This window comes from Momordica charantia (genome assembly GCF_013281855.1).
Source record: "Momordica charantia cultivar OHB3-1 chromosome 5 unlocalized genomic scaffold, Mcharantia_2.0 BLBB01000005.1, whole genome shotgun sequence".
Taxonomy (NCBI): Eukaryota; Viridiplantae; Streptophyta; class Magnoliopsida; order Cucurbitales; family Cucurbitaceae; genus Momordica; species Momordica charantia.
The window spans coordinates 6,545,707-6,564,816 of NW_028275163.1; the positions used below are offsets into that span (position 1 = coordinate 6,545,707).

Genomic DNA, 19,110 nt, shown 5'->3' on the forward strand with positions numbered 1-19,110 from the left:
GTCGTTTTCTGTGCTTCCCCTATTTTTCTTAGTATTGTGTGTGACTTAGTTTTCACTGACGAACTGTGGAAGAGGAAAATATTATTGGTGAGTAATTTTTCCTAACAGGTTTGAATATTATTTTGGTCCTATATTTTCAATTCATCAAATCCCTATACTTTTAAAAAGTGATCAATTTTGGTCCCTGTTTACAAAAACTTAACACAAATTGTATATACAATGGAAACTCTTTAATACAAATTTTATAGATATACATTTAAAAAAAAATTAGTGAGTGAAGTGTCATGCAAATAATGACTAAAAGAAATGAGATAAAAATAAAAATTAAGGGACTAAAATGGTAACATTTTAAAATTATAGAGGTTATTAAAATGGACGTTTGACAAAAGTCGAGAGTACAGATACCAAAATAAATTAATGTTTGAAACTACAAGAACCAAAATGAGATAAAGCTAAAAGTACACTAACCAAAATAGTATTTAAACCAAAAATAAATATTTGTCACCCTAATCCATGTGCATGTTCGCAAACATTTAGGTGAGCCTACCCATCGAAATTTTGTCTCGTGTACTCGATTTGAACTTTAAGGACTCGTTTGGTAACGTTCCCGTTTCTTATTTACGTTTTTTTCATTTTTAGAAAAATAAAATTACATGGCCCAACACTCATGAATCTAATTAAGAATTATCAAACAATATTTATATTTATGTACGGTAATAAATTGGAAACGCAAACAAGAAACAAGAAACTTATTTTGATTGCTTACAAAATTTATATACAATTTTGACTTTAATTAGTTGCAAAATACTTAAGTTTCTTAATGAAATTTGAAAACGAGAAACAAAAAATGAGAACGTCACCAAACGAGTCTAAATTTACCCTTCAACATCTTAAAAGTTTCAATTCAATAAAAGTTTCATAGTGTGCTACGTTTTCCTTGCTTCACCACAAATGGAGTTCCTTCTGAAAACACACTATACCCATCCCAAATTTCTCTTCTTGGAAGAACCGCAACTAATTACCACACACCAATTCCCCTGCTTTCCCATCACAAGAGGCAGCCCAAGATCCTTAAACTTTAGTATCTAATCAATTATACACGGTACTTTCAAATTATTAACAACTTAATCCCGGAATAATTTTAGTATGTAACAATCTAGTCTTTATAGTTTAAATTTTGTTACAATTTAGTCTCTATCATGCAAAATCTCACTAAAATTAAGTATCGTTTTTTATCATATAACGATTTAGTATTTATAATTTATAAACACACTTGGTTCCCCATCGATTTATTGATCTACCTATATTAAAATTCAACAAAAGTTTTCACAGCTATAACTAAATTGTTACCGCTCCTAATTATAAAAACTAAATTGTTACGTACTAAACTTTAACCACCAATTTGAAAGGACAAAATCTTAAACTTTACGAACTGAAAGTATTTTTTTTTTTTTTTTGACTTTTATAATGGTCACCACGTGAATGATGGAGAGAGAACTAAAAAAAAAACAAAAAAAAAAACGAAAAGGGAGGGAAATAACATAGTGTGAATTATGACGTGAATACCCATTCACATGATTCACATGATTGGCATAGGAAATAAAGAAACGTTGTCGCTACTCAAGTAGTTACAGTAAAAAGATAATGAGTTCGAATCCTCATCCCTACATGTTGTACTAAAAAAAATTAAAGTTGGTTTGTTACGACGTTAGTTCGATTCGTTCGGTATTTTAGGTAGACTTGTACACCCCTAGTATGGGATGCCTTGGTGCGTTCCGTCTTTTATGACTCCTCTTTGACTTGATCCACGTAGATAGACAAAGCTTGCGGCGCGTGGCACCTCATATGTTGTCAATTGATAAATTTATATCAATGTTTATGGATTCCATCTCAAAACCAATTGTTAATAAAATGAGTAGCTCATGTTATTATAAACAGTTGTTAGGTCACTTATAATCTTTTCAATGTGGGATGCTTAACATGCCTTGTCCGAATCCAAATTTTTGGATCTGATTTTCGTTTGAGCTTTTTGAGCTGTGATGCCATATCAATATTCATGTCAAAATTAATTGACAATGAGTGGAGTAGCAAAAGTCTATAATAAACCTTTGTGGGTTTCACAGATCTTAGTCGAATTTTAGTTTTGGATCGAATATTCGTTTGAGCTTGTTGGGCTCTCATATCATATTAATATTCAAGAATTTCCGTCTCAAAATCAATTGGCAATGGGAAGAGTATCTCATATTGTTTATGTTAAGTCCCTTATCTTTTTAACGTAGGATCTTTAAACGAGTTTTACGGCTAACAATTTCTATAAATTACAAAGCGACCTCAGCAATCAATTTGCTAAGAAACTTTTCTTTCCCACCTCCTAATCGTACTTCAAATCATTTCCTTCCTAGCAAAGCAAGCATCGTCCACTCAAACTCCATTATTTCCGTTAGTTGAAGTTCAAATCAATTGACAAATCATGGAAGTTGAAATCATCTCAAGAGAAATCATCAAGCCTGCAACCCTAGAGGAGATGCCTCAAGATGACCCAAAAACCTTCCAAGTTTCACTTCTAGACAAGGTCTCCCCTCATGCTTATATTCCCATCATCTTCTTCTACTCCATGAAAGAAGAAACTGATAATAGCCATATTTTCTTCAAGGAAAATACTGCAACTAGATTGAAAATTTCTCTATCCAAAACATTGGCTCACTTCCCAATTCTCACAGGAAAAATCAAAGGCAATTTGATTCATTGCTCCAATGAGGATGATGAAGTTGGTGCTCTATTTGTTGAGGCCAAAGTCCAAAAAATCACCATGGGCAATTTCCTCAAAAACCCAAATCTCCAATTTCTTGCCCAATTCCTTCCTTTCCCTGCTGCCCCAAATGAACCATTAGAGAGAACCATACAAATTGGAGCTCAAGTTAGCTTTTTCTCTTGTGGTGGACTTGCAATTGGCTTCTCTTTCTTCCACAAAATTATAGATGGAACCACTATGAGGGCCTTCATTAAATCTTTGGCAGCTGCTGCATCCAATTTTGAAGGGATATCAAAAAACTTGGTGTGTGAAGGTTACCAATATTCAACTTCTTCACTATTTCCAGCCAGAGAGATCTCAGCTGATTACAATTTGTTTTCTTCCAAAACCCCATTTGTTGTGGCTCAAGGAAAAAACAGCACTTGTAGAAGATTTGTTTTTGATTCTATGGCCATATCAAATTTGAAGGCTAGAGCTAAATCTACTAGGGTTCTCAACCCAACAACCGTTGAAGTTGTAACTTGCATCATTTGGAAGTACGCCATGAAAGCATCCCGAAGACGTAGATTATCGGGTAAGAAAATGGTCTTTATTTTATGTAATAATCAGTGATTTACATAATTAATTATTTTATGACCCCAAAGCGAGCATAGCTGTAATTGACATGTATCTCCAACCAAGGTTGTGAGTTTGATCCCCATCTCCACACATCATATTAAAAAATATATATATTTTTTATGGCAAACTAATCTTATTAAATTAAATATTGTTTGAAAAAAAAAAGTGGTTGAATGCAATAGTAATCATTTATTAATTTAAATATTGATTGACTTTGGTCATGATAAACCTTGATTGTTGTATGTGTGGTTCTACTTTTCTATGAAATGGTGTCACCTATCAAAAAAAAAAAAAAACATGTGTGTGGTTCTACCATTTTTCTATTTTAACAGATTTTTCTTTGCAAATTATTGATTATACTATGTATGCTAGATTTACCAAAACTTCTAAGAATAATATGAACTCTTTAGTTGTAGTATTTCCAATATGTATTTCTTATTTAATGTATAAAATATAATTATATATATTTTTCCATTTCTTAGTTTCCTTGTTTACTCTAAAAAAATTGTTTTTTTTTTCTTATTATATATATTATATCTACAAGTTTCACTTACAAAAATTAGTTTTGACAATAAGCTTATCCAAAGTTTGTACCATTTTTAAGTTTTATATATTATATATATGTGATTTATGGATACAAATAGTAAACATATATAGCATTTTCGTTATTAACCTTTTGAAAAATTGGAAATAAGCAAACAAGAAACAAGCAACCAGAGACAGTTTTACTTCCAAAATTTATATGCAATTTTAGGAATATTTTTAGCTAGTTAGAAAAAAAAAAGTTTATATAATAACTACTCACGAAATAAGCGAATGTGTTTTCAACTTTTACTTAATTTACCTAATTGTTAATTAATCTATGTTGTTTAAAGAATATAATCATAAAGATGCATGGCCTAAATTTTTTTAGATTATACATGCTCTCTTTTTTTGCTATATTTAGAATTATGATTTTTAATTACCATTTGTACAATTTCAAACTTCTATTATATTAATACTAGCAGTTACCCAAATTATAATTTTGTCTTTACAGATGGTGGAGAGCAAAATTTTGTTAATTTGAAATGGAGGTCAACCTTAATTCATTTGATTAATATGCGAAGAAGAATGCATCCACCTTTGTCTGAAAATGAGGTTGGCAACATTTATCGGAGAAGTTCTACTTATTATGAAGCATCAAACGACACAGTGACAACGTTGGACGATCTCGAAAGTCTATTGAGACAATCGTTGTCTAAAATCGACAACGATTTGTTACATAAAGTAATTGGAGACGAAGGATTCGACACTCTTTTGAGCTCACTCGAACAATTGCATGAACTTTATGAAACGAGTGATGAGTGCTATTTGTTTACGAGTTGGCGTAACATGGGTTTAAATGAAGTGAATTTTGGATGGGGAAAACTTGTATGGAATGCATGTGGAGCAAACACGTTCAACTCTATGTTGAAAAATGTAATTATTTTGATGGATACAGTGAAAGGTGAAGGATTAGAAGCATGGGTGTTGTTAGATGATGAAACGATGAACTTGCTAGAAAATGATGACGAGTTTCTCGAGTTTGCCACTCCCAACCCGAGCATATCTCATCCGCGAGGGGATCAAAATAGATGAATATAAGCGTGAGAGTAATAACTATGCTCGTTTTGGCAAATTTGACGGTCTTTTCTGTCCCATTTAAGTTTTATATTCATGTAACTGAAGTACTATCTAGTTGGTTGTGTATTTTAATTGAGTTGTTAAGCATGTTTGTTAGTCAATATCTAGAGTCTAATAAAATATATAAGACTGAGGTTGTATTTTTCATCTTGAGCTATTCATATAAAATTACTCTCAAATTCTCTCTATGTTTGCTATGGGATTTTTGTCCAAAGTTTGTTTATTGTATCTAATCCAATGGGTGTTATTCAGCCATGAAATTAATGGATCTTGAGTGGTTTACACGACACACATAGTTGAGAGTGACTACTTTTGTATATTTAATATGCGTATTATTTTAGGGATATAATTAAATGAGAACCACGAACATTCCTATAGGAGATGGAGAGAACAAATGGCTCACGAAACTAGAGAGTTTTTGTTTTCTTTGAAAAAAAAAAATACAGCTTCATTAAAAAATAGGAGAACAATCTTGAGAGACGAAGATAGTCTGTGATTGGATAAGATGAAAAAATAATATTGTAATAATTTGAAACATATCTATGCATTTAATTGATAAAACATGACTAGTAATTTTAATTTGGCTATGATTAAATATTTAAGGATTAGGTTGATAAATTGATAAAGGATTATTAAAAATAAAAGATTTAGAAGAAAAATCAAACCTCTGAAAATTCCTATTTAGAAGTTGTTTATGGAGTTGTAAAAAAAGGTGGTTTTCTTTAAAAGGATTCGGATTCTTGATCTCTTAGTTAGAGACATGTGTCAACTATCGCTGAACTATCTTTTGAAAAAAAAAAAAGAACAAGTTTATGATATGCAGGGTTTGGTGCATGTTTACTTTGCAAGATAAAATTAATTTTATATATATATATATGTTAGGAAGTTATTGAAAAACTCAAATTTATGGAAACTTACATATTTTTCTAAAAGTTCATTAAAAGTATATAAATTTTAGATAATTATTTTACACTTTTTAAATAATTTTATAAATTCTGGCTAGTAATATTAAATATTAATGATATTTTATTAATATTTTTAATAAAAATATCGACTGTTTTTTCGTATCAATGTCGAATTTCATTTAACATTAGACATGAGCTTTCTTTTCTAAGAGGATAAAGGGGTGCACATGGGAACAGAAGTTCTTTAGTTTTGATTATGGGTGCTCGTGATTCGGTTTGGTTCAGTTTTAGAGCCAAATCAAAATCGATCTAAATTTTAAAAAATAAAAAACACAGAAATCGTACCGAATTGAAATTAGTACTGAAATTGCATTAAACTGAACTGAAAACCAATAGTTTAGTCAGTTGGTTTGTGGTTTCACATGTCGACGGCGTAAATGGGAAGTCCTAGCAAACAATTGGTGCAAGGCGAGTTGATTTGAAGAGGCTAGCCAAAATGAAGAACGGGTTATCTGGGGAGGGATCTTGCTCGTGGATTACCGTTGGTGTTTCACGAGCCCCAAGCAACAAGGTCTACTGCTGTTGTAGATATGGTGTGGAGTTGTCGTAGGGAGAGGGGAGAGCTTCCTTCAGTCATTGTCAGTCGAGTGTTGCTTGTCGGAGAAGAACGATATGGAGGAGGGGAAAAGGTAGTTCGAAAGGGAGATGGGGCAAGCTTACACAAAGGAAGTGGCTGAATGGTGTTTTTCAAAACCAATTAGTAATGGGAGGAGTAACCCATTTTGACTCATCAATATTGGTCAGATTCCATTTTTAGAATATTAGTTTGAGTTTTTGGACTTTAATACCATATCAATATTTATAAGATTTTATATCAAAATTAATTCATAGATAGGAGTAATACATTTTATTAGGTCCTTATGAGTGTAGGATCCTCAACAAAACAAATTATAAAGCAAATGTTTTGAAGGAGAAAGAGACCTCTTGAAAGAACATAAAATAAAAAAAATGTTATAAAAAATGTGGAAAATACTTGCGTGTGTGGATGGATTTTGGGAAAAGGAAGAGGTGGTATCAATGGGCAGGCTAACCACAAGCAATAAATGAACCATGTCAAAAAGATGGGATATGTTTTAAATAATTAAAAAAAATAAATAAATATGTTTTGGTTCGGTTCGATTTGAGTTCAGTTTTTTCTAATTCTAAACCAAAACCAAACCGTAGATTTCGGTTTTAAGTTTGAGAAATCGAGCCAAATTGAAAATCGTTTAAAATTGAAAATTCAGTTCGATCTCGATTCGATTTTTAATCTTTTTCAATTTCAACAATTTCGATGTGCACCCTTAATCTTAACACCCTCTTATATGGAGCGTGCGACGTGATCTAATTAAAAGTGAATGAAGATCGAACATTAGTAATTTCGTAAATTATAAATCACTCGAGCTCAATGGAGGTTTGGTATCCATCCTTGCATATATTTATCCAAATTGGTGTGTGCTTTGGTGATTCTTCAGCAATCTTTGCCAAATTGTGGTCTCTACTTTTGCCACAAAAAGTTAAATTCTTTATTTGGTGTGTTCTTCATAGTTGAAAAGTTGCAATCTAGCTCCCAAACCATCTTCTGAATCCTAGTATTTGCCTTCTCTGTCACCAATTTGGAGAATCTTTGGACCACATCATGGTCCATTGTCCATACACCACATCTATTTGGGACCATTTGGGACCGTCTGCTTGGCGCTTTGCCACTCCATGGACACGTTGAGGCCTTTATCAAGGAGACTCTTTCGCCCCCTTAACCAACCGACCAAATGTCTCATGGTCAAATGTTGTGGGATCTACTCTCTCCTGCCGATATTTTTTAATGAATTTTTTTTTTGAAAGAGCGTGGATTTTGCAGTATATCAGCATGCATATATATATATATATTATAGTTATATCAATATGGTAGATTAAATGTAAATCAATAAGGTAGATCAATACATATATATAGTAGGTATATCATAACTATATCATAGGTATGTAAAAATCAGATAATCATATCATAAGTATATAATAATATAGATATATATATCAGTAGAAGAATCACAACATGTCAAGCATGTGGACGAAATACAGAATTCAAAAATTACTAAATTACTTCTGTCCTAATCAATAAGGGAAAAAACACAATATATTATCAATAAATTGGCAAACACAAGATTGAATATAAATTACTTTATATATAAATAAGCTCATTGTCATAACATTTAAAATATAAAAGAAGTTGTATTACAATCTGAACATATAAAAATTAGAAGTAGATACAAGTTTTAAATCTAAAATAGATTGTATTATAATTTAAACAAAAAAAATCTAAAAGCCATTGTATTAAATAAAAGTTTTAATTCTATTTCAGAAATATTTAAGTCAAAATTAGGTTCTTGATCGTTATCAGCGTTCTTTCTTGGTAATTGTCGTATCTTTTGAGGACCATATATATCTTCGCTTTTTGTTTCAAGACCTTCGATGTCGGTTCAATCTGTCCCTTCTAGAGGATGTATTAGTAATTCAATGGTATATCAGTGGTAAATCAATAGTAAATAAATGGTACATAAATAAATAGTAAAATTTGATAAGGTAAATCAATAGTAAATCAATTGTAACCCAATGGTAAATCAATAATAAATAATTGGTAAATCATTAAGGTAGACCAGGACGTACATATTGCAAAAATATCATAGGTATATTACAATAAGATAAATTATATTAGAAGTATATATGATATATATTAGTGGTACATGAGCACACATATATCATATAGCTAGTTACATCAATATGGTAGATCAAAGGTAAATCAATAATGTAGATCAGAACATACATATCGCAGATATATAAAAGGTTTATCAAGTTTTGGGCTTCAAAGTATATTTGACATTTTATTATTTAGACCTTCGTACTAAATGTGTTATTATTCTTTCTTTTTTTTCTTTTTTACCAGCAAGTGTATAACTTTTATCAATTTATGTGATTTTATTATAAAATATTTCAAAATTCTATTTAACTTTTTAATTAATTAATTTTACTTTGTTATTATTAATGAATATCAATACACTTTTTAAAACAGGAATCATTTTTTTTGTGAGAAACAATAAAGTTTAATAATATTTTATATACGTTGTGCTAATAAAAAATTATTTTAGTTGATGTAATTTTTTTTAATTATTTATTATTTTTAATATTAAATAAATTAAAAATATTACTATTAATAAAATAGTAATAAAATAAAACAATTCTGTTGTTATTTTGATCAAAAATATCAATATAAAGATGTATTTGTAATTAGTTAGAAATAAGGAATATGTATACCAGTAATCGTTATATATCTTATTTCTTTTAGTAAATAATATAAAAAATTTATTTTGATATTCCAGAAAATTGATAACACACAACATCAAATGAATACATTTCCATTTCAATTAATTTTTATTATGTGATTCCTTTACACTTCCATTGCGGTGTAAGTAAACGGGGTATGTAATTCTTCTTTCTAAGTTGGTAATTATAAATTGTTCTCATATTTATATATTTATAAGGGTGTAAAAGCATAATTTTAGTAAACTAACCGTTATTTACGTATAGTACTCTCAATTGGATAGAAAAACAATCAACTTTGGATAGTATATCATGATACTTTTTTTATACAACAAGTGGATTGGTAGAGACATCTGTCAATTACCGTAGTTGACAACCATGACACCTTTTTAATTGCGAAAACGTTATTTTGTGACCACATACCCCATTTAACCATATAATATATAGAAAGGCACTAACATATTATTAAGGTGGGAACAAACAAAAACACAGAATTCCCCAAATATCTTTTGCAGAAACGCAACCGATCATTTGAGCCAAAATTTCTTCATTCATTGAATCAATAGCCAAGAAGATAGAAGTTTATCTTGTCGAATCCAAGAAAGATATTCAGGATTTTCTTATGGAATTGATGTCATGCCTTCTTCATTTCCAGTGGTTTGTAGGAATTGCAAAGGAATTGTCATTGTACCTTTGATGAATTTTTCCAATCCATGACCTTGAATTGTTGTCAAGATCTGAAACTTCCACAACAGATAGTTGCTATCTCTTAATTTTATTAGAGAAATTTGATTTCCTGAATTTGAAATTAGCGTATTCTACCTTAGGATTGTCGTGACTCCATTGTTCGTCTGTGTGGAACTTGATGATGTCATTTGCTGTTAAGTTAAGGTGCTCTTAATAAATCACCACCCAACCCAAAAGCTCAAACTGATGGATTGGATAAATTTAATTCATTTATTGGATATCTAATATCCTTGATTGAAATCTAACACATAAGGGAAAAAATGAAGTAAAGGGAATAAATTCTTTTATCTTTGTCCCTTCGCAACTCTCTCCGATATACAACCTAGCCAATTTGGAATAAAGAACCAAATATAAGTTAGTCCTTGTTTTTGGTGGATCTCAAATCTTTGGAAAGATTCAATCTAATCCTTTATGCATTACTTTTTTGGGTTGAATATACCAAATTGGGTACTTCTCTTCTCATTTTATTGGTCCTTAATTTTCTTTTTAGAATTCTCACTTTTACTCCTAATGCATTAAAAATTCTCAACTAGATCCCTCCATCAAAATAATATGTTAAAATTTGTTAATAGAAAGCTATGTGTCATTAAATTATTATTTTGTTTACATATATTTGAACACGTGGACGCCATTTGGACATGCCACTGGGAAGAAATAGACCTTTGTTTTAGTTTGATTGAATTTTGTTAATCAACAAGTTGAGTTTCATGTGTCAAAGTAGCATCCAAATGACATATTTACATGATCAAATATGTTAAATAAAGTAACAACTTTTAATGATACATCAACTTTTTGTTAACAAACTTTAACAATTATTTTTTAGGGAATGACATTGAGAATCTTTTATACATTAGAGGTAAAATTAAGAATTTTAAAAGATCGTTGACCAAATTCTTAAGCTAGTGGATCCCTATAATTGGGGGCTAGGAGATCCCTTAACTGGGACTAAGCAATGGTTTGAACTTAGACCTCAAGGTAAGTGGTATCCTAAGGTCCAAGTCCTTGCCACGGTGGACAACCCCTTGTTAAATATTAAAAGAAGGATGTATAGAAATGGAAAAAATAAAAATAAAAAATCTCTTCATTGATCAATAACATTTTAAATTATAAATCGACCAATTTACTCTGAGGTATCAATACTCACAGGATTCTATCTTGAAATCAATTGACAATGAGAGGAGTACTCATGTCTATTATAAACTTTATTAGGTCCTCTTAATTTTTCAATATCGAATCCTTAACATGTTTCGTCAGGTCTCTTTTGGTCTCACCGATCTTGGCACGAATCTCATTTTTAGACTGAATACTTGTTTGAACTTGTTGGACTGATACCATATCAACATTTATGAGGTTCCATCTCAGGGCCAATTAATTTTCAAATAAAAGACCTCATGAATACTAATGCAAGGTGTGTCCATAATTCGAGAATAGTGTGATATATTAGGGTTATAAAGCTTGTATGAATTTGTTTCGTGTTTCATTCAAAGATCTCATCTTAAATGGAGAATTCTATTTTAATTTCTTTTATTATATATATTTTTTTATGTACTACGAATCTTCCCTATTTTGATTGATCTGAGACTGTATATTTGGATTTAATTTCTTCGCAGTAATAATCTTGTTGTACGTCAAGCATGTCAATTGTTTGTTGGGAAATTTTTTGTTTCATGAATGTATATATCAATTCATTAAATTAAAATAATTAGTCCATCTGAATATAGCTGAATGAATAAGACACTTGTTACATCTTTTGAAGTTGAGGGTTCGATCTCCGATTCCCCTATTATGTTGAACTAAGAAAAAAATATAGTAATTAAATAGCTTTTGCTAATTTAATGTATTTTATATAAAGATGTAAGCATCATAAAATTATCTTCTTAATTTATTTTAGTTCCACGTTGTGTGCATTAGTGCTTTAATTAATAATGTATATTAAGACGAGGTGATTTGAAGTTATTATCATTGATGTCGGTATCAATATTAATGGAGTTTCATCTCAAAACCAATTAATAATGAGAGAAGTAGCTAATGTCTATTATAAATCATTATTAGATTCCTTCTTTTATCAATGTGAGATCCTTAACGGTCGGATCTATGTTTTAAAAAAATTTGAGATATGTCGAATTATTTATTCATATAAACATGTACAATAAAAAAAAGGTTAAGTTGACATATCGCAAGGGACCAAAATAATTTTAGAAATTTTAAAGACAAAAATGATACGACGAATTCTTCTTTTTCGTCGCTTTTTATGAGACAAAAGAGTATTTTGCCTATCGTTGAATCACTATTTCTCGTAGTGTAACTTTTAAAATATTCAAAATTTTGATCTAAACTTTCAAAATATATAATTTAGTTCTTGAAATTTAAATAAATAAATATATATATATATTAATTAGTATTTTACCTTATTTTTGAACAAATGAATAATATGACTGACGTATGTGTATTAACATGGGAGTATACGTTTGAGCTACGTAGGCTAGTTGAGGAGAGTAATTGGTGAGAGCAAGGTAAAATAAATAGTAAAGATTTTGCAGGATGTCAAAATTTTTTTTACCTTGGAAAATTTCTGAATCAAAAGGGTCAGATTTTGCATCATTTCATAGAATTTTAGAGAAATTACTCCATTTAACCTTGTCATATTTTAATTTCTAATTAATAAATTTAGATTAAAACTCAAAATCTGTAAAATTTTTATTTTCTTTTAGTTTTCCGTGAACATCCCGACAGAATAAACTAATTTAATTCAATTTAAATCCTTCTGTTTCCAAACAAGATAAATTAGAATTTAAAATCATTTATCGAATTTCAAATCACGAAATTTAAACCATTTCTTGAACTTTGATTCCTTGGCTTTACAGAACATGGATTAGCATTATTCCTACAAGCCATCCCCAAACATAGGGTAAAGTAAAGGCAATAAATCCTTTTTTATCTTTGTCCCTTCCACAAATCTCTTGAATTTAAGCTAATTTTACGCTCGGGTTGAGAGACGCAAACTCAAGAAATTCAGAGTCATTTTCCAACAAGTTCATTGTTTCATCATCTAGTACAATCCATGCTTCTATTCCATCACATGTTGCTGTATCCATCAACACAATTCCATTCCTTACTATGGATTCACCAATACTTCCACCGCAGGCAATCCATGCAGGCTTTCCCCATCCAAAATTCACTTCATTGAATCCCATGTTACGCCAACTTGTAAACAAAAATGTCTCCCAACTTTTTGCATAGAGCTCACGTAACTGTTGTAATGAATTCAGAAAAGTCTCGAATCCATCGTCTCCTGTTACTTTTTGCATGAAATCATTGTTGATTTTCGACAGTGATTGTCGCAATGTATTTTCAAGATCAGCCAATTTCATGTCAGTATTTGATGCTTCGTAATAGGCTGGGTTCATCCAAAAAATGTTTCCAACCTCGTTTTTGGATAGGGGTGGTTGCATTCTTCTTCGCAGGTTAATGGCATGAACTAAGGTTGATCCCCATTTTGGATCAACAAATTCTTTCTTGTCTGCTGTTTGTCACATGAAACATCATATTATTAATAGAACACAACATATTGTATCCACCAATTATGTTTATTATGATTTTAATTATCTCGATCAAACTAAATTATCAAATAACTTAATTCCAATGATTGCTGCAAACGTTTGGTTAATCGTGACTTGTTTGGTAACGTTTCTGTTTCTTGTCTATGTTTCTCCATTTTTAGTAAAAAAAAAAAAGAAAAATTGAATTGAATGGCCCCAACCTCTATGAATTCAAGCATGATAAACCGTCTTTTTATTTATGTTTTGGAACAAATTAGAAATGGAACAAGAAGAAAGAAACTTGTTTTAGTTGTTTTTAAAATTTCTATACAACTTTTAGAACATTCCCAAAAAAGGAGAAACCAGAGAAACATAGTTAGTTGCAAAATATTTAGATTAAGAAAATTGGAAACGATAAATGAGAAACGGAAACGTTACGCAACAGGGCCTTAATTTCTTTAGAAATCATACATTCAAACCTATATTTTTGTATATTTTGGTTATTGAATTTTTTACTTTAGTTAATTTTGGTTTTCATGTGTTTTGGTTAATTTTCACTCACTAAATTTCAATTTTGGTTTATAAATTCTAGTTTTTTAATTTTGGCTTTAGTTAATATATATTTTGGTTAATTTTCACTCAGTAAATTACAATTTATGTGCAGTTCAGTCATGTAATTTCAAAAGGTATGTTTTGGACCATGTATTTTTAGAAAGGGATCAATTTGGTCACTATTTACAAAATTTGAACATAAATATAATTTTGTACACAATATAAACTCTTTTATAACTACATTTTAAAAAAATTTAGTAAAGGTAGTATCATGCTAAAATTATTATTGAAAAAAATGAGATAAAAATAAAAATGAAGAGACAAAAATGATCATTTTTTTATATGTACATGGATCAAAATAGACGTTTTGAAAGTACAGGAAGTAAAATGGTCAAAATTTGGGAGTAGAAGGACTAAAACGAACCAATATTTAGAGTATATGGACCAAAATGAATATTTTAAAAATACATGAATCAAAATGAACTAAAATCGAAAATACGTAAATCAAAATAGTATTTAAACCAAAATATAGTATTTATTCACAAATATTTTGCATCCACCCAACAAACTCCTGGCCAAAACAGACTTCATGAACCGAGTTCATAATGAGTACACAATTGAGGCAAGAATTAACTTATGTACTCTGTTTCAACTTTAATCGACCCTTTTAAAGTCTTTAAAGTTTCAATTCAATGAGAATTTCTATTGAATTAAAAGCTCTTAAACATGATTAAAATCTATATCTATACTATTAAAAAGTGAGAATCTTGAAAAAAAAACATCTTTTGACTATCATGCCCTTCCATAACAATTAACTCGAATTCAAAAAGTTGGAATATGGAAAAGGTTGCTATTTAATTTATGAAAGCTTAATTATTTTTATTAATAATAATAAATAATAGAATTTAAAAAATCGTATAATTCCAAAAGATTTATAATTTTTTCATCTTTTATATATATATATATATATTAATGATCCCACATTGAAAAGAAAAGGACCTAACAAGAGTTTATAACAGACATGAGCTCTCCTCTTGGTTGGAGATATATGCCAATTACTGCTAAACTAGGCTCGCGTTGTAAGCATTATATTAGATATTGAAAAATATGTTTAGACTATTATAATATTTTTTAATTTATAAATTTACAAAACATGTCAGAGAAAAGTAACAGTAAATAGTAAATTAATTAATAAATAATAAATACCAACCATAACAGTTGTACCGAATCTCAAAAGTTTGTTTTTTTAGGATCATGTAACCTAAAAAAATTAGAATATGTAAAACGTGGTTATTTAAGTTATGGAGAGCTGAGTCATTACATTAATAATAACTAATAATAGAATTTCAAAAGTTTTGTAAATTTTTATCTTCTATTACTACAAAGAGGTATTTTCTTATAAATTAATAGTAAACAATAAATTAATTAATAAATTATAAATACTAGATATCAACCCTTAATAATTGCATGGAATATAAAAAGTTTATCTGTTTAAGATAATATGAAATCTAAAAAGTTAGAATGTGTAAAAGGTTATTTTAATTAATTTATGAAGAGGTTTATTATTTTCATTATTGATAATAGATTTCAAGAGTTTTAGAATTCTAAAAGATTTGTAACTTTTTATCATCTAGACATTTTCTTCTATAATTGTTTACCAATACTTTGAGCTACACTTTTTCTTTATTTTTAGTTTTTTAGAATTTTTTGCTTTAAAGAAACTCAAAAGTCAAGATATATATGTGAAGTTCAAATCGGTACAAAATTTATATATTAAAGCTATATTCTAATTCCTAAGTATATGGAGTTATAATTTTACTTTTATAAAATTAAATAATTATTTATGTCTAACCAGATAAATCTATCTCCAAAGAATGTATGTATTGATAGTTTTTTTTTTTTTTATGTTTGTTACTTTTTTTTGTTATTATTATTATATAATTGCTATATTGTTGTGTTTTTTTATTTATTGATATTTTTTTTATAATTTGTATTATAATGTTTTTTATTTAAAATTTTTGTGTATGTTTTAATTTTAATTTGGTAACTCAAATGTTCAAATTTTATAAAATAATTTAGTATCTTTGTTAAAATATTTCTCATATTTTTTAGTAACAATAATTTAAATATATTAACTTGATTCTTTTTTTTTAACAAAATTATATAATATTTGGGGTAAGTATTAGAAATATTTATCTCAAAATGAAATATTAAAAAAAAATTATGAGTTCATTAAGATTTCTTATAAACTACCTAAAATTTCTAATTTCTAATATAATAATTTTTCTTTTCGTGAAAAAGTTAAGAAAAAATATATATATTTTTAACCCTATACTATAATTGTGATTTTTTAATAACAAAATAAGATTGTATGCTGATATAAAAGATTTAGAATGAAAATAAGATAATTATAAATTGTATCATATTAGAGATATAAATGTGCATACCACATAGCAACAAACTAGTGAATCTAAAAGTTTAAAATTAATGAATTAGGATAAATTTAATCATGTATATCTCAACATACGAAAATGCTATTTTCACAACTTATTCTTACCGGTTGATGTACATGATCTCGATGCTTTGATGGCGTACTTCCAAATGAAGCAAGTTACAACTTCAACACTGGTTGGATTTGGAACACTTGTAGATTTAGCTCTGCCCTTCAGATTTGCTATTGCCATAGCATCAAAAACAAATCTTCTGGCAGTGCTACTTTTTCCTTGCTTCACCGAAAATGGAGAAAACAGATTATAGCCATCCCATATTTCTCTTGTTGGAAACAGAGAAGAGCCCCAATTAAAATTACCACACACCAATTTCCCCATCTTCCCTTCACAAGAGGCAGCCCAAGATCTAAGAAACGCACTCATGGTGGTTCCATCTATGATTTTGTGCAAAAAAGAAGCACCAATTGCAATGCCCCCACATTCAAAAACATTCACTTGGACTGCAATTTGGACAGCCTTCTCTAATGGCCCATTTGGAATAAAGAGAGGAAGGAAATTTGCAAGCAATTGGAGATTTGGGGCTTTGAGAAACTCAGCCATGGACATTTTGACTTCGGCCTCCACAAAGAGAGCTCCCACATCCTCTTCATTGGAGCAATGGATTGAGTCTCCTTTGAATTTTCCAGCCACCATTGGGAAGCGAGCCAATGCTTGTGAGAGAGAAAGCTTCAATCTTGAAGTTGCATTATGAGAATGTTGCTGATTGTTGTTCATGGAGTAGAAGAATGTGATGGGAGTGTAAGAATCAGGAGAGAGGATGTCTAGCATTGAGACTTTGAAGGTTTTGAAGTCATTATTGAGGGGCATTGGGGGCTTGATGATCTCTCTTGAGATGATTTCCAATTCCATAACTCTCTTTTTTTTTCCCCTTCAACTAATGAAGTGGTTTTGTACTTCAAAATGGGAGAATATATAATGGGAATCTTGCTGAGGTTGGGCTTTTTTATTTAGTTGGATGAAGTCAGATACAACCTACCCCAATTGGAATAAGGAGTGCATACATGCATGTGATTTGTGTCAAAATGAGACAAAATATAAGTTAGTTTTGTGTTCTTGTTTGATCTAAAATAATATTTGAAAATACTCGATCTAATCCTTTTGTATTATTGTTTTGGGTTAAATATATCAAGTGGTAACTTCTTCTCAATTTGGTCCTTGATCTTTTTTAAAATTCTCACTTTTTTTACCCTCGATGTATTGAAAATTTTGAATTAAATAATTAATTCCATAAAAACTGTTTAATAGAAAGTTGATGCATGTATAATTAAATTATTATTTTGTTAACATATTTGTACACGTATATATGATTAAATTTACCTCAGTGACCTATCAACTTAAACTTTTGAGTTCATTGATTGTTTAATCACGTTTAATGTGGTATCAAAGTTCAAAAAACTCAAATGAGCATCAGTCAAAAATGGGGCTCGAGCCAAAATTAGTGAGCCCAATTGAGCCACTATTTTGAATTGGGGCATGTTAAGGACCCACATTGCAAAGATAAGGGACCTAACAAATATTTATAATAGACATGTGTTATTTCTCTTATTTACAATTGATTTTGAGATGAAAAAACAAAATTTTCGAATGTATACTGATCACACCCTTTCGAATGTGTTTTGAGATGAAAAAACAAAATTTTGGAAAGTATCATCAACAATACATTTCTTTTAAATAAGCTATTTCTCTTAGTTACAACAATACATTTCTTTTAAATAAGTTACAAATAAAGAAAAAACCAAAATTTTCGAAAAAAAAAAAAGAAAAAACAAAATTTTAGGCCAACTTTTATACGTTGATGCAGAAATTTGGTCTCCTAAGATTCCATAAAATTCGCACCAATCCTCTGAAATTAAGGGATTGACGAGAGTTGCAAAACATAAGAGCAACTAAAAACCAGTGTGGCTCTTGCCACATGCCACACAGGCTCCGATGCTTAAATCAGAATCAGAGTAGTCGAGTATGGAGAGTATGGTGTTTTGGCGTAGCAAATAGTAGAGATTTGTAGAGTACAGCTTCATTATGAGTATTTACCTTCTATTTATAGAGGGAAAATCCTAAGGCATCTGGATATTTTCTCTTTCGAATAAAATAGATATTCTCCTGAATCTAGGGAAATCCTAAGCCCATCACCGTATCTTCTCCTTTTGAATTCCTTAAATAGGGAATTTGAATTTAGAAAAGGAATTTGAATGGTAGAAAATTGATTTTCTCACCCATAACATTAGCCCCACCCTCAAAATAGAATGCAATAGACATAAACAAAATGCGCTTCTATATTGAGAGTACTTGTCGCTTGGTCATTTTATGGATCGCTATGAGCTCTGCCATATAGTTAGTTTTAACTGCTTAGGTGTTTTGTTGGCATTGGGATTAACTTAGCTGAGTTGTTTGCTTGCCTTCAACACTCTTGAGTTTATAATCTATTTGGCTTTTTGCCAATGGTTTTATACCCTGGGTTCGTTGATTGGCTTATC

General features: G+C 29.7%; 2 protein-coding genes across 3 annotated transcripts; one reads left to right on the forward strand and one right to left on the reverse strand.

Moving 5' to 3' along the window:
* The first annotated feature begins 2,342 nt into the window (after window positions 1-2,342).
* LOC111009175 (epi-neemfruitin B 7-O-acetyltransferse L7AT) lies at window positions 2,343-5,220 on the forward strand. Its single transcript, XM_022282142.2, has 2 exons — window positions 2,343-3,326; window positions 4,407-5,220. Exons 1-2 carry the CDS (start codon window positions 2,471-2,473, stop codon window positions 4,985-4,987), a joined length of 1,437 nt encoding a protein of 478 aa, XP_022137834.1. The 5' UTR covers window positions 2,343-2,470; the 3' UTR covers window positions 4,988-5,220.
* A 7,658-nt stretch (window positions 5,221-12,878) lies between these two features.
* On the reverse strand, window positions 12,879-17,509 carry LOC111009443 (akuammiline synthase 2-like). 2 transcript variants are annotated; one of them, XM_022282523.2, is made up of 2 exons: window positions 16,684-17,509; window positions 12,879-13,555 (listed from the first exon to the last, which is right to left on the reverse strand). In XM_022282523.2, the coding sequence occupies exons 1-2, from the start codon at window positions 17,483-17,485 to the stop codon at window positions 13,002-13,004; spliced, it is 1,356 nt and encodes a 451-aa protein (XP_022138215.1). In that variant the 5' UTR covers window positions 17,486-17,509; the 3' UTR covers window positions 12,879-13,001. The 2 variants fall into 2 exon arrangements, with proteins under 2 accessions (XP_022138215.1, XP_022138214.1); XM_022282522.2 differs by having other exon boundaries at window positions 12,879-13,558.
* Between the last annotated feature and the right edge of the window lie 1,601 nt (window positions 17,510-19,110).